General features: G+C 39.3%; 1 protein-coding gene across 3 annotated transcripts in view; it reads right to left on the reverse strand.

Annotated features, from left to right (window-relative positions):
• The window catches only part of LOC126162406 (protein N-terminal asparagine amidohydrolase-like), a 144,205-nt gene that overhangs the window by 33,759 nt on the left and 90,690 nt on the right, over positions 1-19,756 (reverse strand). For all 3 annotated transcript variants that reach the window (XM_049918902.1, XM_049918900.1, XM_049918901.1), the window contains exon 5: positions 13,336-13,443. In XM_049918902.1, coding sequence (XP_049774859.1) covers positions 13,336-13,443 — 108 coding nt within the window. The remainder of the gene's footprint in view (positions 1-13,335; positions 13,444-19,756) is intronic.

The raw sequence follows: 19,756 nt of genomic DNA on the forward strand, positions 1-19,756 counted from the left end.
CCTGAGAATTTCAGGTTTTGCAGGTTTTCCACAAGATCTGCCAGCCTGCAGCATGACTGAGGAACATATTCGAATTGTCAGCCAACTTAATGAAGAAGACCACCAAATAATAGTTGCTGAAATAGCTACTGAGGTTGGCTTAAGCTACAGCAGTGCTCACGTGATCATTATTGACATCCTTAGATTTCAGAAAATATCTGCAAGATGGGTGCTTCGTATTCTCACCACAGGGCACAAATTTCATTATCTCAATGTGTGCAAATGACTGAAACACTACCAAACTGAATGGGACACCTTTTGCACCAGATTGTGACCTGCAGTGAAACACGGGTGCACCATTACAGCAGGGAATCGAAGAAAAGCAGCATGGAGTGGCGCAAATAGAATGAATCTGCATCCATCAAAGCCAAAAACTGTCACTCCACAGGAAAGACTCTTACAACAGTCCTTTTTTATTTTAAAGGCGTTCTTCTCATTGATTTTGTCCATGAATGCCATATTGTACGTGCTGCATACTGCTGCCAACTTTTGGATCGAACACAATGTGCATATCATTACAAAAGGTGCGCATTTCCAATCTGGGGATTTGATTGTGCTTCATGACCATGCTTGACCCCACACATCTGCCTGAACTTAACAAACAATTCAGGAATTTTATGTAGACAGACTGAAGTGTTGAGTGAAAATTTGTACGAAGGCCAGGAACCAAACCAAGTCTCCTCCTTACTAGGTAAGTGTGCTAGCCACAAAGCACCCTTGGCACAGCGGTTCACACAACTGCACAGATTACCCTGGCATGCCTCCCTCCTCAATCCAAATTCTTACTGCCATCCCAGTCTACTTTAAATTCCCCCTTACACACAAACAGAATTGTCGATGTTCTCCACATTCTGAAATAGCACCTCAGCATTGAATGTACATGAGGGATCTAGCCTGGAACCCAGGTGCAGGTACTTATACATATGAAATAACACAATTTCAGATATGATTTTATGTATACAAACTTCAGTCTATACTTACTTTTATTCATTGCATTCAGTCTATACATAGTTTTGTTCATTTCAGATCCTTGAAGTACACAACAATGTTTACATAACATACATGTATTTTACATATTTTATTGCAGATGCTTAAAAGCAAAAGTGGATCCAGTACACAGGCTGTTTATGCTCCACTGGTTCCATCTACTGAAGTTTCTTGACCAGGCAACAGCAGCTGATGAGAGTGTATTGAACAAGGCAGTGAATGTGGAACACCCACCTTCGAAGAAATTTTTGAGGTAGGTGTATTTGTTTACATTTGGTTTTAGGAAATGTGATTATCTTGCCAAGGCACTTTCCCAGCACAACAAGTGTTTTAAACTCTTCTCTAACCCCTCTCCCATGTACTGGACATCCAGAGACAGCTTGGCAAACTATAGGTTCCATTTGCTGTAGGTTCTCGACAGTTTGTGACCCAAGATAAGTGCAGTTTCCTACTATTGTAGACACTGTTTCTTGCCAAGTGTACACGTGCTTTCTTCTCTCGGTTAACAAGTTATGCAGTGTACAAACAGCAAGTGTTATTACAATAACTTTTTCTGGGTGTAGATTAATGGTGGTAAGAAAAATCCTAAAGTGACGGGCAAGAATGCCAAAGGTGCTTTCCACTAGTCTTCGTCCTCGTAACAACCTATAATTTAAAAACTTTTCTTCCTTAGTGGTTCCCTTCAAGGAATACAGCTTCATAATGTAACTCAAAGGGAAAGATTCATCTGCCAGCACAACCATTGCAGTTGTAATGTTTGTGTTCCCTAGATTTCTGCCTTTAGAGATGTTCAGAGTAGATTGGTCCATAAGACACTACCATAGTTTGCTTTTTGAAAACACTCCAGCATCACCAACGTGCTCATTAGTTCCTACACCAACATACAAGAATTTGTAGGTAGCATCTACCTTGGCAAATAAAATTATGGTGTTAAAACATTGAAAATGAGACAGTCACTAGCTTGTGGACATTTGATTTGAATATGTTTTTCATCCCTTGCCCCTGTATCATTATAATAGTTCCATATTTTCCTCAAAATCATTTGCAATTTGTTCCCACTCTTCTCTGCTTGTGGGTACCTGTAAATAAAATTAATGTATGTCTAAAACAGTATGTAATTGATGGTTTTAATTTGGCATGAAACAGAGGCTCAATATTCTTCCCAAGATGAAGTTGCTTACAATGAGCCACAGCCCCAGCAACATGAGCAGCCACCCAGAAAGAAAAGGAAAGTATCAACGGATGTTCTTCTAGAGGTCAACAGAATGTTGCAGGCAGTGGCTGATATGAGAAAGAACCTGTTCCAGCCCACCAACGTTGGGACTGAGGTGTGGGAGATGGATAATGTGGGCGATGAGGTTTCCATGAGGACCACTATGTATGCCACCAATCAGGTGTTGGAGGGCAGGTGTGATATGCTGCAGGTGACTTCAAACCCACCATCATAGGCAGAGCCTTCCACTTCTATCTCTAAATCTGGATACATCCAGGCAGCTTTTCCACTAGCCAGAATAGAGGAGGAAGACACACTGTAATATAAGTGAATTTTTTCTTAGCTCTTCATACTTTGTCTATTTTTGAGTTTCAGATGCTTCAAGCTAAAATGTGTGTCATCTGTTTCATACAGTTCCATTAATTTTGTAGTTGCTGGAACACTAATTGTATTATTTACATTGTTCAAAAATAAACATAGTTCTTAAAGCCCATAAAGTTTACTAAACCTTTATCTACCTCCAGGTATTCCTCCATCAGTGCTTCATAAATTGCTTCACATGTTTCTGGAACTATTTTGGTTAATATGCACTGTGGTATTCGAGTGTTGTATTGTAAGCTGGAGTAGCTCTCTCCCGTGGCATGAAATCAGTGTTACAGTGAGCCTGCCTTCTACAGATACAGCACTTCTCAAGAGAGTATTCTGCTTTGTAATATGATGAACCACTTCACTGAGAAAATACTGTATTCGCATCCATTTGCAAGTCATTTATATAAAACTTGACATCCTCCACTTGCAGCTCCCATAGCAAAGTTTTCTGAACGCTTTTATCATCCCAATGTAACACCTACAGCTCCATCTAAGTATGTTTCCTTTTCTTCTGTTGCTTCTCTACCAAATGCACACACAGTGTCATTGTGGTACAAGCAACTACAGCACATAATAACAAGTTGTTGTAATCTGCCATCTTGATCTTCGACGAAACATACAATGATCAGTCAGAACATTATGATCACTTACTTAATAGCCAGTATGCCTACCTATGGCATGGATAACAGCGACAACGTGTTGTGGCATGGAAGCAATGATGCCTTGGTAGGTCGCTGGAGGAAGCTGGCACCACATCCATGCACATGAGTTACCCAATTCATCCCAGATGTGTTCGATTTGGTTCAGGTCTGGCAACTTGGGGGGCCAGCACATCAATTGGAACTCACCACTGTGTTCCTCGAACCACTCCATCACACTCCTGGCCTTGTGACATAATGCATTATCTTGCTGATCGTCGTGAAGGGGTTTACAAGATCTACAACCAGTGTAAGATACTCCTTGATTGTCCTGGTGCCTTGCATGAGCTCCACTGGACCCATGGATGCCCACATGAATGTTCCCCAGAGCATAATGGAGCTACTTGCACGATGAAGAAGGTATCCGGCTTCAACACTTTGCCAATGTCCAGTGCCAATAGTCATGTTCTAATGGGTCATCCTCCTCTAACAGTACCTTACCTTTATGTAAACACGTAAAAACACACACACACACAAATGATACCATGTATACTATCGATTCTTATATAGGTGAACTTTCTTGGCTGTTTATCTGAATGAACTTCATATGATTTTGTATAAAATGTGTCATGTTTCAGGCTACAATATGTAAAAAGAACTCAGTTTGTTAGTACTCTGTACATGCAGTTAAAATTACTCTTCTTTTAAAAATATTGTAATTATGAAATTTCTGGTATACTTAAAATTCATATTATTAAATTGGAGCTAATTATTAAATTTAATTCTGAACTCATTTATAAAATAATTATACAAATTAGTAAAGATTCTTTTTGTGCCAAGAAAGTTTGTAAACTCTTTGGAGTATTGTTAGTACCGCAGGAAGTTAGGAGTGGTGGGCATGCCTCAGATGGAATCAGATGTGTATTTGATTGTGTCCCTAATAATGTAATTTGTGGTGTGGTAAAAATGGAGATTGTGAAGTCATTGGGGTATAGAAGAATGGGATAAAATAAAAAGATATTCATAGCAACAGGCAAGTCTTCATCAGTTATTTCATCTTCAGGAACCTGTTAAATCATAATTACAGCCTCAAGAATGTACCCTAGACACAAGAAGACTTGGAGCCAACAACAACAAGATAATGAAGATAAGTAAAAAGTTTTTCTTTTGTATATCTTACGCCTCTTGAAGCTTTCAAAATTTGTGCAAAGACAGAGAATTTTAATAGTGATGTGTGGGAGGGTAATATTACAATGTGCCCATTTCAGTCGTAGTTGCCAATGTCATGCTCTTAACACTGGCACAAGCTTGCATTGTCGGCTGTTAGGAGTGTTCAGTGCACTTTGTTTTCAGCCACACTTTGTACTTAGATTGTGTGCCTCTACACATGGACAGCAGGCTCACTGATACTACATGCACTGCGCATGTGTCTGACTAACAGTCATTCCTCGCCAGGTGACGCTGCTATCACCTGGATGGGTTTATATCAACAGCAGGTCAATGGTCATAATGTTCTGGCTGATCAGTGTCTGACGGCAGTGTAATACCACTTTTTAGCTCCATGTCAAAGATGTTTGTCAAAGAAATTTTGCGAATATTTGATTACATTTCTTTGTCAAAGAAATATGGTAATGTAATTACAGCCTAAGCATTAAGTAATAAAAAGAAAGGAAGACTTGAATTTAATGTAACACCAATATCTACATCATTGAAGATAGATCACAGCTCAGTTGGACAATGATGGTGGAAAGAAACCACTGGCATCATATTGAAGAAACCAGCCAAGCAGTCCCCCTGGAGTAATTAATGGAAACCTACATTAGGATGGTCTGATTGTGGTTTATTCCTGTTCTATCTCTACAATGTATAGCAGTGTGCAAATTAATTAGAACAAGATGATTAAACTTCAACTGTGCACATTTATTACTATATTTGTATAATATAGTTAGTTGCTTAATGAATATTAATAACTAATGTGCCCTCCTTTTACTTTAAAGAGCTCCTGAGTGCATTGTGGCAAATTAGAGCAAATGTTTTGTAGTTCACCATCATGAAACCACACTTTTACCACATTTACAAATATGCATTTTTTGGTTGATCAGACCACTTTATTAAAACACCTTTTCACAATATCCCACAAATTCTCAAAAGGATTTAAGTCTGGTTAATAGCCAGGACACTCAAGTAAGCTAATGTCATTTTCTTCCACGAAAGGCTTGACTGCTTTAGAAGTGTGACATGAGGCCAGGTCATGGTGAAATGTTTCCCCACCATCTGCAAAGGTCTGTAGCAGTGGCACAATCCTGTTCATAAGGATTTCTATGTAACTGACAATTCATCATGCCATCAACTGAAACTAGTGCCCCAGGGCCACTTGCCATCAAGAAACCCCGATATATTTTTTGGGAGGGTGTTTTACAGCCTGTTCAAGGTGCTCAGCTGTCACTGTCTCACAGCTGCTTTGCTTGACAACTTTTTCTCTGCATCCTTGAACAACAAAAATGCATGTTTCCAGTCACTGGATGTCCAATATTGAGATATTTTGGCTCATGCCAACCGTTTTTTCTTCATGGCAGCTGTTAACAACTGCTTCTTTATTGGTTTCATATCTTCCACTCACAATCAAGAAGACTATGTCATACCATTGAAGAGCCAATTTCAACTCCAGTAGCCACTAAATCTCTCTGGAGGTCCTTACTTGTCTTGTGAGAATGAATTCTAACATTTCTAAATAGCGTTTTGTCATTTCTAGGGGTACTTTTTCATTTTCATCCACATCTGCCACACCAGTAACAGAGGCAATGCCTCTTATAGTCTAGATATGTGTTCATGAAGAGCAACTATTTTTGCCCACTTCTTCAGTAAAATGTCCATTTCAACACATTCCTTGTAAAATAAGAGCCTGTCACATTAAATTTGCACACTACTGTAAATAGAGTACCACTGCAGTGGCATGCAATTTTGTCATATGATGACATGGTTGGAGACCGTGGCTGTTATTTGAAGACAAATGTTGATGGTGTTGGGACAGCAACCAGCCATAGATTTACTTTCACTTCCTTTATTCAAAGGGTACCGTTACCGGTTTTGAATCATGATTCATCTTCAGACAGTTTACACACTTTCCTTATAACGTGTGGTGTGTTTTTTACAGATTAATTGTCATGAAATGTCAGTTTGGAGTGTTTGTTTTCACTGCGGTTGTATGTAAACAGAGATAAAAAAAATACCACGAAAACAAAATATATCATAAAGATTTTAACCAAACCAAAAATAATACAGTATTAAATTAACAAAAAGGGGACTATGTACTCTGAACAAAGGGCAACAGGCAACTCACGAATTCAAGTAATTAATGACAATTTTCAAACTGTGATTGAGAAATATGTGCTACATTATGGACCTCACATTATGCATGAGTGTGGTTATAGTGAATGCCAGTTAATCACTACTGATTACAAGTATACACACATCTCACAGAACAGTACTATATAAGACAATGTTGTCCTAAAACGGTACACCAATTAGAAGAACTGCAAACTGCAGACAACCCAAACTTCTTTATAAAACATTTTTTCAATAAGAACTTCACACTGGCAAGTTTCAACTTGTCTTTATAATAGCAAGACAGAGGTTTCAAAGCCACATTTTACATTGTAAGACATTTCCAGGCACAGGCGTGGCCTTTGGCCATAATTTATTGGTTATGAACTGCAAATTAAAACTCGAGAAACTGCAAAAAGGAAGAAAATTATGGATATGAGACCTGGATAAATTAAAGAAATAAAATGTTGTTGAGAATTTCAGAGTATTAAGCAATATACACTGAAGCAGAGGAAAGAGTGCAATAGAAGACGGGTATATTGAGGGGAATTAATAAGTAACATAACACACCTTTTCTGAAAGTGGTTGGTTTTATTCAGGATTCCAATACACCATATTATTCCTCACTCTTTTAGCTACAAAACCTATTTTTCAACATAATGTCTGTTAAATGTGACAGCATTGCACCACCTTACTGGGAGGGTATGTATGTCTCCGAGGCATCACTCTACTGGCCGACGTCAGAGCCAACATCTTGCTGCATCAATAACCTCCCCATCATCCACGTACTGCTGCCCACAGAGTGCAGCCTTCATCAAATCAAAAAGACGGAAGATAGAAGATGTAAGATGTGAGGTCTGGACTTTAGGGTGGATGAGGAAGAACAGTCCAATGAAGTTTGTAAGCTCCTCTTGGGTGTGCAGACTTGTGTGAGGCCTTGTATTGTTATGGAGAAGGAGAAGTTCATTTGCATTTTTGTGGCAACAAACACCCTGGAGTCATTTCTTAAATTTCCTAAGAGTAGCGCAATACACCATGTGGGACAGCATCAAATAGAATAACCGCTTCAGAGTCCCAGACAAATGTCATCATAACATTACCAGCTGAGGATGTGGCTTTGAACGTTTCCTTTGGAGGAGAGGTGATGTGGTGCCACTCAGTGAATTGCCATTTTATTTCTGGTTCAAAGTGATGAACCCGAATTTCATTTCCTTTGACAATGTTCATTGTAACAAACAGCGTCAAAACATACAAGAAACTCCACACAGATGGTCCTTTGTTGCTCTTTATGATCTTCTGTTACGCAGCGTGGAACCAAGTGGGCACACACCTTTGAGTAGCCCAGTTGGTGGATGAGTGTGTCAGTGCTACCAATAGAGACATCCAGTTGAGCAGCAAGATATTTGTTTGTGATCCATTGAACACCTCTAACAAGAATGTCTGCACATTCCAACACTGCAAGTGTCACAGTTGTGTGTGGCCAACCAGCACATGGGAGATTGGACAGGTTTGCGCACCCCTGTTGCGATGACGACAGATGTCTTGTCCAATAAATTGTGCTTTTGTTCATTGCAGAGTCTTCACAGACATTCTACAAGTGCCCATGAACACCGGTAATGCTCTGGTTTTCTGCTGAAAGAAGCTCAATGGTAGCTCTCTGCTTGGAATGCACCTCCGTTAAAAATGCCATTTTGAAGGCTACATATAGTGCCATCACATATCGGAACGTCATGAAACTATAGGGGCTGAGGTGGAAATATTCCACGATGCCCCACAACAAATTTCACACTATTTCAACCAAAACTGCCCAGGAAAAAAATGTGTTGCATCAGTTATTGAATAACTCTCATAATTTTGTGAATTGAAATACAGAAGGCAGCAGAGGATCACATATGTAGAAAGACACTGCCTAGAAGAAATTCCTACATAACACATATGATACTGAATTTAACTGATGAAAGGAGAAAATATAAAAATGCAGCAAATTAAGCAGGTGAAAGGGAGTACAGATTTCTAAAATATGAGACTGGTGGAATATTCAAAATGGTTAAACAGTAATGGCTACAGAGCAAATAAAAGACTGCAGAAACATGCATAACTAAGGGGAAGATGAATGCCACATACAAGAAATTTAGAAAGTCTTTCAGAAAAAAGAGAAATAGCTGTATGAATACTAAGGGCTCAGAGGGCAGGAAAGTACAAAGCAAAGAAGGGAAAGCTAAAAGGTGGAAGGAACTTAGAGAGCATCTATATAAAGGAAACAAAATTGAGCTTGAGAGGAATTATGAGAAGATGAGATGGCTGATGTGATACTGCAAGACGAATTTGATATAGTACTGAGAGATGTAAGTGGAAACAAGGCACTTGGAGCAGATGACATTCTCTCTAAGTTATTAAGATCCTTGGGAGAGCCAGCCATGGAAAAATTATTCCACTTGGTGTGCAAGATGTATGAGACAGGTGAAATAGCAATGCAGAATCTAAAGAAGGCAGATGCTGGCAAAGATAAACACAACCGAACCATCAGTTTAATAAGTCATGGTTGCACAGTACTGGTTCCGATTATTTATAGAAGAATGGAAAAACTGGCAGGAGCCAACCTCAGGGAAGATCAGTTTGGATTCCAGAGAATTGTAGTGACATGTTGGCAGTAATAATCAAATGGCTTGTCCTAGAAGACAGACTGAAAAAAAGGCAAACCTATGTTGATAGCATTTGTAGATTTACAGAAACCTTTTGTCAATGTTGTCTGGATTACACTCTTTGAATTTTTTACAGTAGCAACAGGTTACTTACAATTTGTACAGGAACCAGATTTCAGTTATATGAACCGAAAGCTCCAAGAGGGAAGTCATAGTTGAGAAAAGAGTGAGACACGGTTGTAGATTACCCTGATGTTATTCAGTCTTTACACTGAGCAAGCTATGATGGAAACCAAGGAGAAATTTGGAAAAGGAATTAAAATTCAGTGAGAAGAAATACAAACTTCGAGCTTTGCCAATGGCAGTGTAATTCAGTCAGAGACGGCAAAGAACAGTTGAATGAAATTAATAGTGTCTTGAAAACAGATTATAAAAAGAACATTAACAAAAGTAAAACCAGAAGAATGGAATATAGTCAAACTGAATCAGGTGATGCAGATGAAATAACTCAGGAAATGAGACAGTAAATGTAGGAGATGTGTTTTACTATTTGGGAAACAAAATAACTGATGATGGCCACAGTAGAGGCAAGAAAAGCATTTCTGCAAAAGAGGAATTTGATGACATCAGATCTTAGGAGGTCTTTTCGGAACTTATCTGGGGTGCAGCTTTCTATGGAAGTGAAATGTGGATGATAATCAATTCACATAAGAAGAGAACAGAATATTTTGAAATGCGGTGCTGTAAAAGAACGATTAAGAACATATCTGAAATGTTGTCTCAAACAACTATTTTAAGTGCAAAAACACTAAAATTGATGTGTTTCAAAGGTCAAGTTTTCATCTTCAGAAATGTTGTGCAAAAAACTCTAAAACTAGTCAAGACAAAATATAAATAAGAATAGTAAAATACTGAATTTTAGAGGGATAGATTGAATAACAAATGAGGAGATACTGAAGTGAATTGGGAAAAAAAGAAATTTATGGCACAATTTGACTAAAATAAGGGTGCAATTAATGGGACATGTCCTGAGTCATTAAAGAATAGTCAATTTAGTAATGGAAGGAAGTGGGGGGAGGGGGTAAAAATTGTGGGAGGCGGCCAACACATGAATACAGTACAAAGGCTCAAATGGATGTGGGTTCTGATAGTTATGCAAAGACGAAAAGGCTTACACAGGATAGAGTAGCATGGTGAGCTGCATCAAACCAATCTTCAGACTGAAGACCACAACAACAACGAGTCAGTCTGTAGTTTTGTAGCCATGAATTTTTACGCACATTTTTCATTTGTTGTTTGTAGTGCAACTAACAGGTTTCATTGATGGTTTTAGGTTCATTCCTTCAGCGCATAAGATTAAGACAGCCTCATACTTGCCAGATAGCAATAGACAGTTAATAAAAATGCTGGTTTTCAGAATCACATAAACAAGATCTGTAGTAAAGGGATAATGACAAGACAGAGATGAGAGAGGAATCCAGTTAATTTCTGAATGGTTACATTTTCTCCCGTTCCTTCCCCTATTTCAAAAGTAAAGACAGTTTGATACTGAAAACTAGTATCTTTGTCATATTTTATTCATGTCTCTAGTGCACTGCGACCGTGTAGAAAGAATTTTTTCCCCTTTTTCATTTGACTGCAGTTTCATTTCACAGACCTTTTACTCCAGGAGCATTCTTGTTTCTTAGGTCTTTCAGCACTCTTGTCAAATTCTTCTTGCAGTATCATATTTCCTACCTCATCTTCATCTACTTCATATTCCCTTTCTATAAAATGCCTTCAAGTTCATTTCCCATGTATATCCCCTCAATGTAATCCATCAATTTTTGAGCTTTCCCTTCTTTGCTTAGTACCGGTTTTCCATCTGAGTTCTTGACAGCCATACACCTGCTTCTTTTTTCTCCATAAGCCTCTTAAATTTTTTCAGGCAGTATCTATCTTCCTGCTATTTATAAATGCTTCTACAGACTTTCTTTTGCCCCTAGTCATTCCACCTCAGCCATTTTGCATTTTCTGTCAATCTCATTTTCTAGACATCTGTATTCCCTTTCATATGCTTCATTTGCTGCATTTTTGCACTTTCTCCTTTCATCAATTAAATTTAATGTCTACTGTGACAGCCAAGGATTTCTGCTAGGGCTTTTATGCTATCCGTTCATGTTCTACCATATTCCTTTCCGTTTTTCAGTCAAACATTGTCTAATTCTTCATTTGAAACTCTCAACAACCTTTGGTACTTTCAACTTATTGTGGTCCCATCTCCTTAATTCCCTACTTATTTGAAATTTCTTCAGTTATAACCTGCAATCCATAACCAATAAACTACAGTCAGAGTCCACATCTGCCCCCAGAAACATCTTGTAGTTTAAAATATAGTTCTGAAACTTCTGTCTTACCATTACATAATCAAAACTAGATCTCTTCCACATATACAACCATTTTTCATGATCCTTAAACCAAGTTTCAGTGAATATTAAATTATGCTATTTATAAAAATTTACCATGCAGCTTCTTCTTTCATTCCTTTCCTCCAGCCCACATTCCCCCACTGTTCATTCTGTCTCTTTACCTACTACCAAATACCAGTTTCCACCACAATTTAATTTTCATCTTCCTTAACTAGCTGAATAATTTATTTATCTCATTATACATTGTTTCAATCTCTTCATAATCACCAGAGCTAATTGTCATATAAACTAATACTACTGTGGTGTGTGTTCGCTTCTTGTCTATCTTGACACAATAGTGTGTTCCCTATGCTGTTTAGTAGCTTATCTGGTTTCCTGTTTTCTTATTCAGACCTCCTCCTGTATCATCCCTATTGGATTTTGTCTTTATAAGCCTGTTCTCATTCAACCTGTAGTCCTGTTAATCTTGCCACTGAACTTCACTAATTGTAACTATATCTATCTTCAACCCATCCGTATCCCTTTTTAAATTTTCTAACCTACCTGCCCAATTAAGGGATCTAACATTCCATGCTAGAACCTGTAGAATGCCAGTTTTGTTTTTCTGGATGATGATATCCTTGTGAGGAGTCCACACCTGGAGATCCAAATGAAGGACTATTATACCTCTGGAATATTTTACCTAAGAATGTGCCATCATCATTTAACCATACAGTAGAGCTGCATGCCCTCCGGAAAAATAATGGCTTTAGTTTCCTCTTGGTTTTCACTGTTTGCAGTACTGTCACAGCAAAGCCATCTTGGCTGATGTTACAAGGCTAAATCAGTCAATCATCAAGACTGTTGCCCCGGCAGCTACTGAAAATTCTGCAGCCTCTCTTCAGGAACCACATTTGTCTGGACTCCCCACAATACTCCCCTGTTATCATTGCACCTACAGGACACTACCTACATTGTTGAGGCATGCAAGCAACCCCATCTCAGCAATTTCCATGGTTAATTGGGGTGTATGGCAAGATACAGATCAAAAATAGTACTTTGTTTTAAAGAAGTAATTGCACAATATTCTGCAAAGAATATTACACACACTATTCTCCTTTTTGATGCTGCAATTCACATCCTAGTCCTCTGGTAACATAGAGAACTTGCAAGTGTGAAATAGAGGCTGCTGAGAAAACATAAACTTGATTTATATGCACGAATACAAAACAACTGAAACCACACTCATTTATATCCAAAATACTGTCAATTATCTACTAGAAGCTACTGAAACTATTTACAGTAATGATTTTGTTTTCCACAGCCTGGACATTTAACCACACACCATATCCAGTTGATGTCAGGTGGGATGGAGTTGCTATTGAATTCCCAAGTTTCAACAGTAATAGTTTCCTATTAGGTAACTGCCATGGAACCTGATTAGGACCATTCTGTATAGCATGTGATGTATCTTGCAGGACTATGTACAAGCAACTGAAATACTAGTGAAACACTGCTGATACTTCTGGAGCTCCAAGTCCAAGATACAGCTCAATACTTAGGATGAGACTTACAAAACAAAGCCCTTTGTCAACACTCACCATTGTGTAATTGGATGTGGTTATTTCACAATCTGCAATAAATACATAATTCTACAATATTAATTAATAAAATTTTAGAATTTTAAATAGTATGTGAGTTTCTTACTGAGTTACAAAAAAGTTTCAGCAACTTACCTACTCCATACAATGATGGCCAGTGTTTGCCATCTTTCACAGTTGTGTTGATATCTCCAACACATGCAAGTGTGACATTAACCTTTTCGGGATGTTTATGGAAGGTTACTGCATAAATATAAAGAGAAAAAGGAATTAAACATTAATGCTCTGAAAGGTCTTAAATGACCTTAGTATACTTTGTATGAATAATTATCCTCTCAACTCTAGTACTGGGAACATGACAATATTGTACATTTTAAATAGTATACTGTATAAGGTAACAAATGGACAACTTTACATCAGCATTTTATCAATATCAGCAACACAGTCATTAAAAAAACTAACATTTATATGATTACAGCTTCACTTTTTTGAAACCACTCCATTTTCTCCAATCATGACACAGAAAATCGAAATTAGGCTCAAAAGTACCTACAACCTTCCTTTGTAACCTCAGGTTGCCTCCAATCAGTGCCTCTGGGTGCAGACCTGGTGCAGTGGTGGCAGAAGCACAGTGTCAAGCATCCATCCAGGGCATTCATTAGTGCCACGGCTGATGCCAGATGTGGCTCTCTGCTGGTGTGCCAAAAGGCTGGTCCCAGGCCTTGTTTAATTGAAACTTACTGTCCCTTTTTATTAGTCCATCATGCAGTCAGATCTCTACAGCTTCATTGAGAACTTGGTGCTGTCATAATTCATGGTATGTCTGTGGGAGATGCATTACTTTGTCACAGTGGACTTTGTCAGCTGAATATTGTCTGTTTGGCATTTATGCTCAGTGGATCTCTCCTGTACTGTTCAGATAGTCTGGCCTACATACATTTTGCCACACTGGCAAGGGATGCGGTAGACTCCCAGTTTCTGGAATCCTAGGTCATCTTTGACTAATTCTAATAAGGTTTTTATAATGGGAATGCATCAGTAAAAATTGGAAAAATATTCTGGGAACAAAATGTCATGTGTGTGTTCTGCCCACAGGCCAAGATGGAAACCTTATTAGGGTCAGTCAAGGATGACCTGGGACTCTGGAAACTGGAAATCTACCACATCCCTTGCCAGTGTGGCAAAATGTAAGTAACGCCAGACTATACAGACAGTACAGGAGAGATGTACAGAGCATTAATGCCAAACAGACACTGTTCAGCTGACTAAGTCTGCTGTGGTAGAAAACTGCATCTCCCATGGACATACGATGAATAATGACAACACCAAATTGTTGCAATAATCCAACGCCTTCTGAGATTGTATTCTCAAAGAAGCTGGAGAGATCATGATGGACTAATAAATAAGAACAGCGGGTTTCAATTAAGCAAGACCTGGGACCCAGCCTTGAGCATGTTCAGAGCACAACGACAGTCTATGTGGAGGTCTTCTGTCACTACAACAGAAGAGGGCTAAGAAGAATTGTCGCCACACCAGCAGAGAGCCATGTCCAGCACCAGCTGTGGTATGGCTGAAGGCCCTGGATCAATGTCCAAAGTTGTGCTTCCCCCACCAGCACACCAGATCCACTGGCTGGAGGGAGCAGGAGAGGGGACTGAGGGATTTTGGGGGGGGGGGGGGGGGATATAAAGATGGTGCCCAGCAAACATAACACAGTCATCAGGAATGTCTGAACATGGCAAGAAGTCAGCTTGCCGAAATATCATGCCATTTAGATGATGCCACAAGACTGAATACTCGAGAACTATTTGTGGGTAAATGATGTCACATTGGCACCGAATTTCCCCAAAATTGTTCACAACACAATCATGGATATGTCACACTTTGGGAGGTTGTCACAACTCCCTTTACGTACTTCTCACACCTTTTCTTGATGGAAGCGCGACAAAGGTCAGAACATTTGACGCCCAGTCTTGCAATTTTCTAATGGTTGGCTGAGAAAAACATTTCAGAAACATCACTGCTCTGAATAGAAATGAAAAAGCCCCAGAAGGTGTCATAAAGGGCATGAATGAAACCACTCCTTCCCTTGGAGTGTCCATTTTGACACATTTCACAGTAAAAAATGACAATTTTGCAATGTGATGTGCAACACAGCAATATTCTTGACAATCTTTAACACTGCTAACACCCCACCTCCCCTAAGGCCACCGAGGGGCTACAACCCCATTGAACATGATCGCACACCTTAAGAATGTTGGGTCTGCTCTAGTATGCACAGTAGAACCACTAGGGACAATTCAATACTATTCAACGAAATCTGAACACGAGTCCTCATTTTTCATGCCCTCATGGGGTGTGTGCCCAGTGGGGTGCGACAGTGACATGCATGTGATTGAAATGGCAAAGGGTCCTCTAACACCTGCCCCACTCCCCCTCCACACCAGCTCATCAACACTTGCAGTGCCACCAACACACCTTTGTTGAGTGCTTTAAAAATGTCCCTGCGGGAATTCACCCATCCACCAATTCCTAGGCACTGCCAGGATAGACAAATCTTTTGACATCTCTCAGATTTTGCATGCAGCCGGCAAGCATTACTGTAGCAGTGTAAGACCACTCAGCTCTTTTGTTCTGGTGCACAAGCCTCTTTCTGCATATATCTCTTAAATGGTGAGCTGCGTTTCTTTGTCACGTTGTCTCATTATTTTCAGTGTATGGTAAGGATTCTGTGAATAACAACATTTGTTGTAAGCTCTGCCTCATATCAGCACAGAGGAATTGGAATGTTTGTTTTGTTTTACAGAATAATGGTACAAAGACAGCCATCTTCTACTGGCATTAACCCAGCTGTTGCTCTGTCTGCAGATGTCAGGTGACAGTGATGCATTGCAAACATGCTAGATGTGTCACAGAGTGTGGTAGTTAGAGTGTTGCAATGACATCAGGAGACAGATGTAACTACACTACTTCCAGGTCAGAGCCACCGCCATTGCACTATACCATGTGACGATCGCACTATTGGGTGATAGGTAGTCTGGGACCGATTAGCGACAGCACACACTCTAGCCAATCATCATGCTGCTGCTATTGGTCAATTTGGTAATGGTTGTGGGAACTGTGCATTCATTTGTGCAAGTCAATGAAGGTGCCCACCTTGACACGTGCATATCATGTCACCAGGTTGCAGTTCGCAAGACAGCATGTGCAGTGGGGCATGGAGCATTGGATCCGGGTGCTCTTCAGAGATGAGTCACACTTCTCCATGGAGGGCCATGATGACAGGATCTGTGATTGGCATCACAGTGTTGAGGCAAGGAATCATCTAGATGTCATTTCCCCACAGAATGCATTCATGGGCAGATCTGTCATGATCTGGGACACACCTAGCTAAATAGGAAAATGCCCTTTGTTGTCATGCCACCTTTAGCATTCAACACTCAGTGCTACCAGGATGAGACACTGGAGCTGTATGTCATTCTGAAGCCTGCAGCATTAGGACCACACTTCACAATGATGCAGGACAATGCTTACCCTCACATCACCCAGGTTATCCAAGATTATGTCAAGCCTCTTGGTGATGGTTGATTGCAGGGCATCTTGTTTTGTGCAATAGCAGAGGAAGGTAGCAGCCATCACAAAGGGAGAAAATGACATAACAAAGGGAGAAAATGACAGGGTCTACAAAAGAGAGAGATCCTTTAATTTTGTTCGACAGTTTATTTTGTATTAAGTGGAAGGGGTAGAAGCAAGTACATGTACTACACTGTTAAAAAGAGACAGGGGGCACTGTAAAAGCTAGTTCATTGTTGTTGCTGCAGTCTTCAGTCTGAAGACTGTTCGACGCAGTTCTCCATGCTACTCTATCATGTGCAAGCCTCTTCATCTCCAAGCAACTACTGCAACCTACACCCTTCTGAATCTGCTTACTGCATTCATCTGTTGGTCTTCCTCTGTGATTTGTACCCCCCCTACTTCCCTCTAGTACTAAATTAGTGTTCCCTTGATGCCTCAGAATATGTCCTACCAACCAATCCCTTCTTCTAGTTAGGTTGGGCCACAAATTTCTTTTCTCCCCAGTTCTATTTTGTTCCTCTTCATTAGTTATGTGTTCTGTGCATTTAATCCTCAGTATTCTTCTGTAGCATAACATTTAAAAAGCTTTTATTCTCTTCTTGTCTAAACTGTTTATCATACACATTCACTTCCATACATGGCTATACTCCATACAAATACTTTCAGAAAAGACTTCCTGACACTTAAATCTGTACTCAATGTTAACAAATTTCTCTTCATAAGAAATGCTCTTCTCGCCATTGCCAATCTACAATTTATATCCTCTCTACTTTGAACATCATCTATTATTTTGCTGCCCAAATAGCAAAACTCATATAGTACTTTCAGTGTCTCATTTCCTAATGTAATTCCCTCTGTCTTTCAAGACACTGCCATTTCCATTAAACTGTTCTTCCTGGTCCTTTGCTGTAACTGACAAAATTGCAATTTCATCAGAAAACTTCAAAGTTCCCCCCCCCCCCCCCCCCCCCAGGCTTTAACTTCTACTTCAGATATCTCTTTTGTTACCTTTCCTCCTTGCTCAATATACAGATCGAATAACATCAACGATAGTCTGCAACCCTGTCTTACTCCCTTCTCAACCTCTGCTTGCCTTTCAAGCTCCTCTCTAATAACTGCCATCTGTATTTTGTACAAATTGCAAATAGCCTTTTGCTCCCTATATTTTACCCATACCACCTTTAGAATTTGAAAGAGAGTATTCCAGTCAATACTGTCAAAAGCTTTGCCTGAGTCTATAAATGCTATAAATGTAGGTTTGCCTTTCCTTAACTTATCTTCTATGAGACATCGTAGGGTCAGTATTGCCTTGCTTACTCCTACTTTTCTCCAGAATCCAAACTGATCTTTCCTGAGGTCAGCTTCAACCAGTTTTTTCCATTCTTCTGCAAAGAGTTTGTGTTAGTATTTTGCAACTGTGACTTATTAAACTTATAGTTTGGTAACTTTCACACCTGTCAGCACCTGCTTTCTTTGTAATTGAAATTATTATATTATTTTTGAAGTGAGGGTATTTTGCCTGTTTCAAACATCTTGCTCAGCAGATGGAAGAGTTCTGTCATGACTCGGTCTCCTAAGGCTATCAGTAGTTCTAACGGAATGTTGTCTACTCTCAGGGCCTAGTTTCAACTTAGGTCTTTCAGTGCTCTGTCATTTCCTCACATGGTATCGTATCTCCCATGTCATCTTTTATGTCCTCTTCCATTTCCATAATATTGCCCTCAAGTATATCACCCTTGTTTAGACCCTCTACATACTCCTTCCACCTTCCTACTTTCCCTTCTTTGCTTAGGACTGGTTTTCCATCTGAGCACCTGATGTTCATACAGATGTTTCTCTTTTCTCCAAAGGCTTTCCTGTACCTGGCATCTATCTTTCCCCTAGTGATATATGCTTCTAAAACCTTACCTTTGTCCTCTGACCATTCTTGCTTGGCCAATTTGCACTTCCTGTCAATCTCATTTTTTAGACATTCATATTCCCTTTTGCATGCTTCATTTTATACATTTTATATTTTCTCCTTTCATCAATTAAATTCAATAACTACTGTGTTACCCAAGGATTTCAACTAGCCCTCGTCTTTTTACCTAATTGATCCTCTGCTGCCTTCACCATTTCATCTCTGAATGCTACACATTCTTCTCCTACTGCATTCCTTCCCCTTTTCTTGTCAATTGTTCCCTAATGCTCCTCTGAAACTCTCAACAAGCTTTGCTTCTTTCAGTTTATCCAGCACCCATCTCTTTAAATTCCTACTTTTTTGTAGTTTCTTAAGTTTTAATCTACAGTTCATAACCAATAAATTGTGGTCAGAGTCTACATCTGCCCTTGGAAATGCCTTACAATTTAAAATCCAGTTCAAAAATCTCTGTCTTGCCATTACATAATCAATTGGAGACCTTCCGGTGTCTCCACACCTCTTCCATGTATACAACCTTCTTTCATAATTCTGAAACCAACTGTTAGCTATGATTAAATTATGCCCTGTGCAAAATTCTACCAGGCGGCTTCCTCTTTCATTCCTTTCCCCCAGTCCATATTCACATACTATTTTTCCTTCTATTCCTTTTCCTACTGTTGAATTCCAGTCCCCCATGACTATTAAATTTTCATCTCCCTTAACTATCTGAATAATTTCTTTTATCTCATCACACATTCTTTCAATTTCTTCATCATCTGCGGGTTCACACATAAACTTGTACTACTGTGGTGGGTGTGGGCTACATGTTTATCTTGGCTGCATAATGCATTCACTATGGTGTTGATAGTAGGTTATCCATATTCCTATTTTTTTTATTCATTATTAAACCTACTCCTGCATTATCCCTGATTTTGCATTTATAGCCTTGTATTCACACAACTAGAAGTCCTGCCACCAAACTTCAGTAACTCCCATTATATCTATCTTTAACGTATCCATATCCCTTTTCAAATTTTCTAACCTACCTGCCCAATTAAGGGATCTGACATTCCGGAATCT

This window comes from Schistocerca cancellata, chromosome 2 (assembly GCF_023864275.1).
Source record: "Schistocerca cancellata isolate TAMUIC-IGC-003103 chromosome 2, iqSchCanc2.1, whole genome shotgun sequence".
Taxonomy (NCBI): domain Eukaryota; kingdom Metazoa; phylum Arthropoda; class Insecta; order Orthoptera; family Acrididae; genus Schistocerca; species Schistocerca cancellata.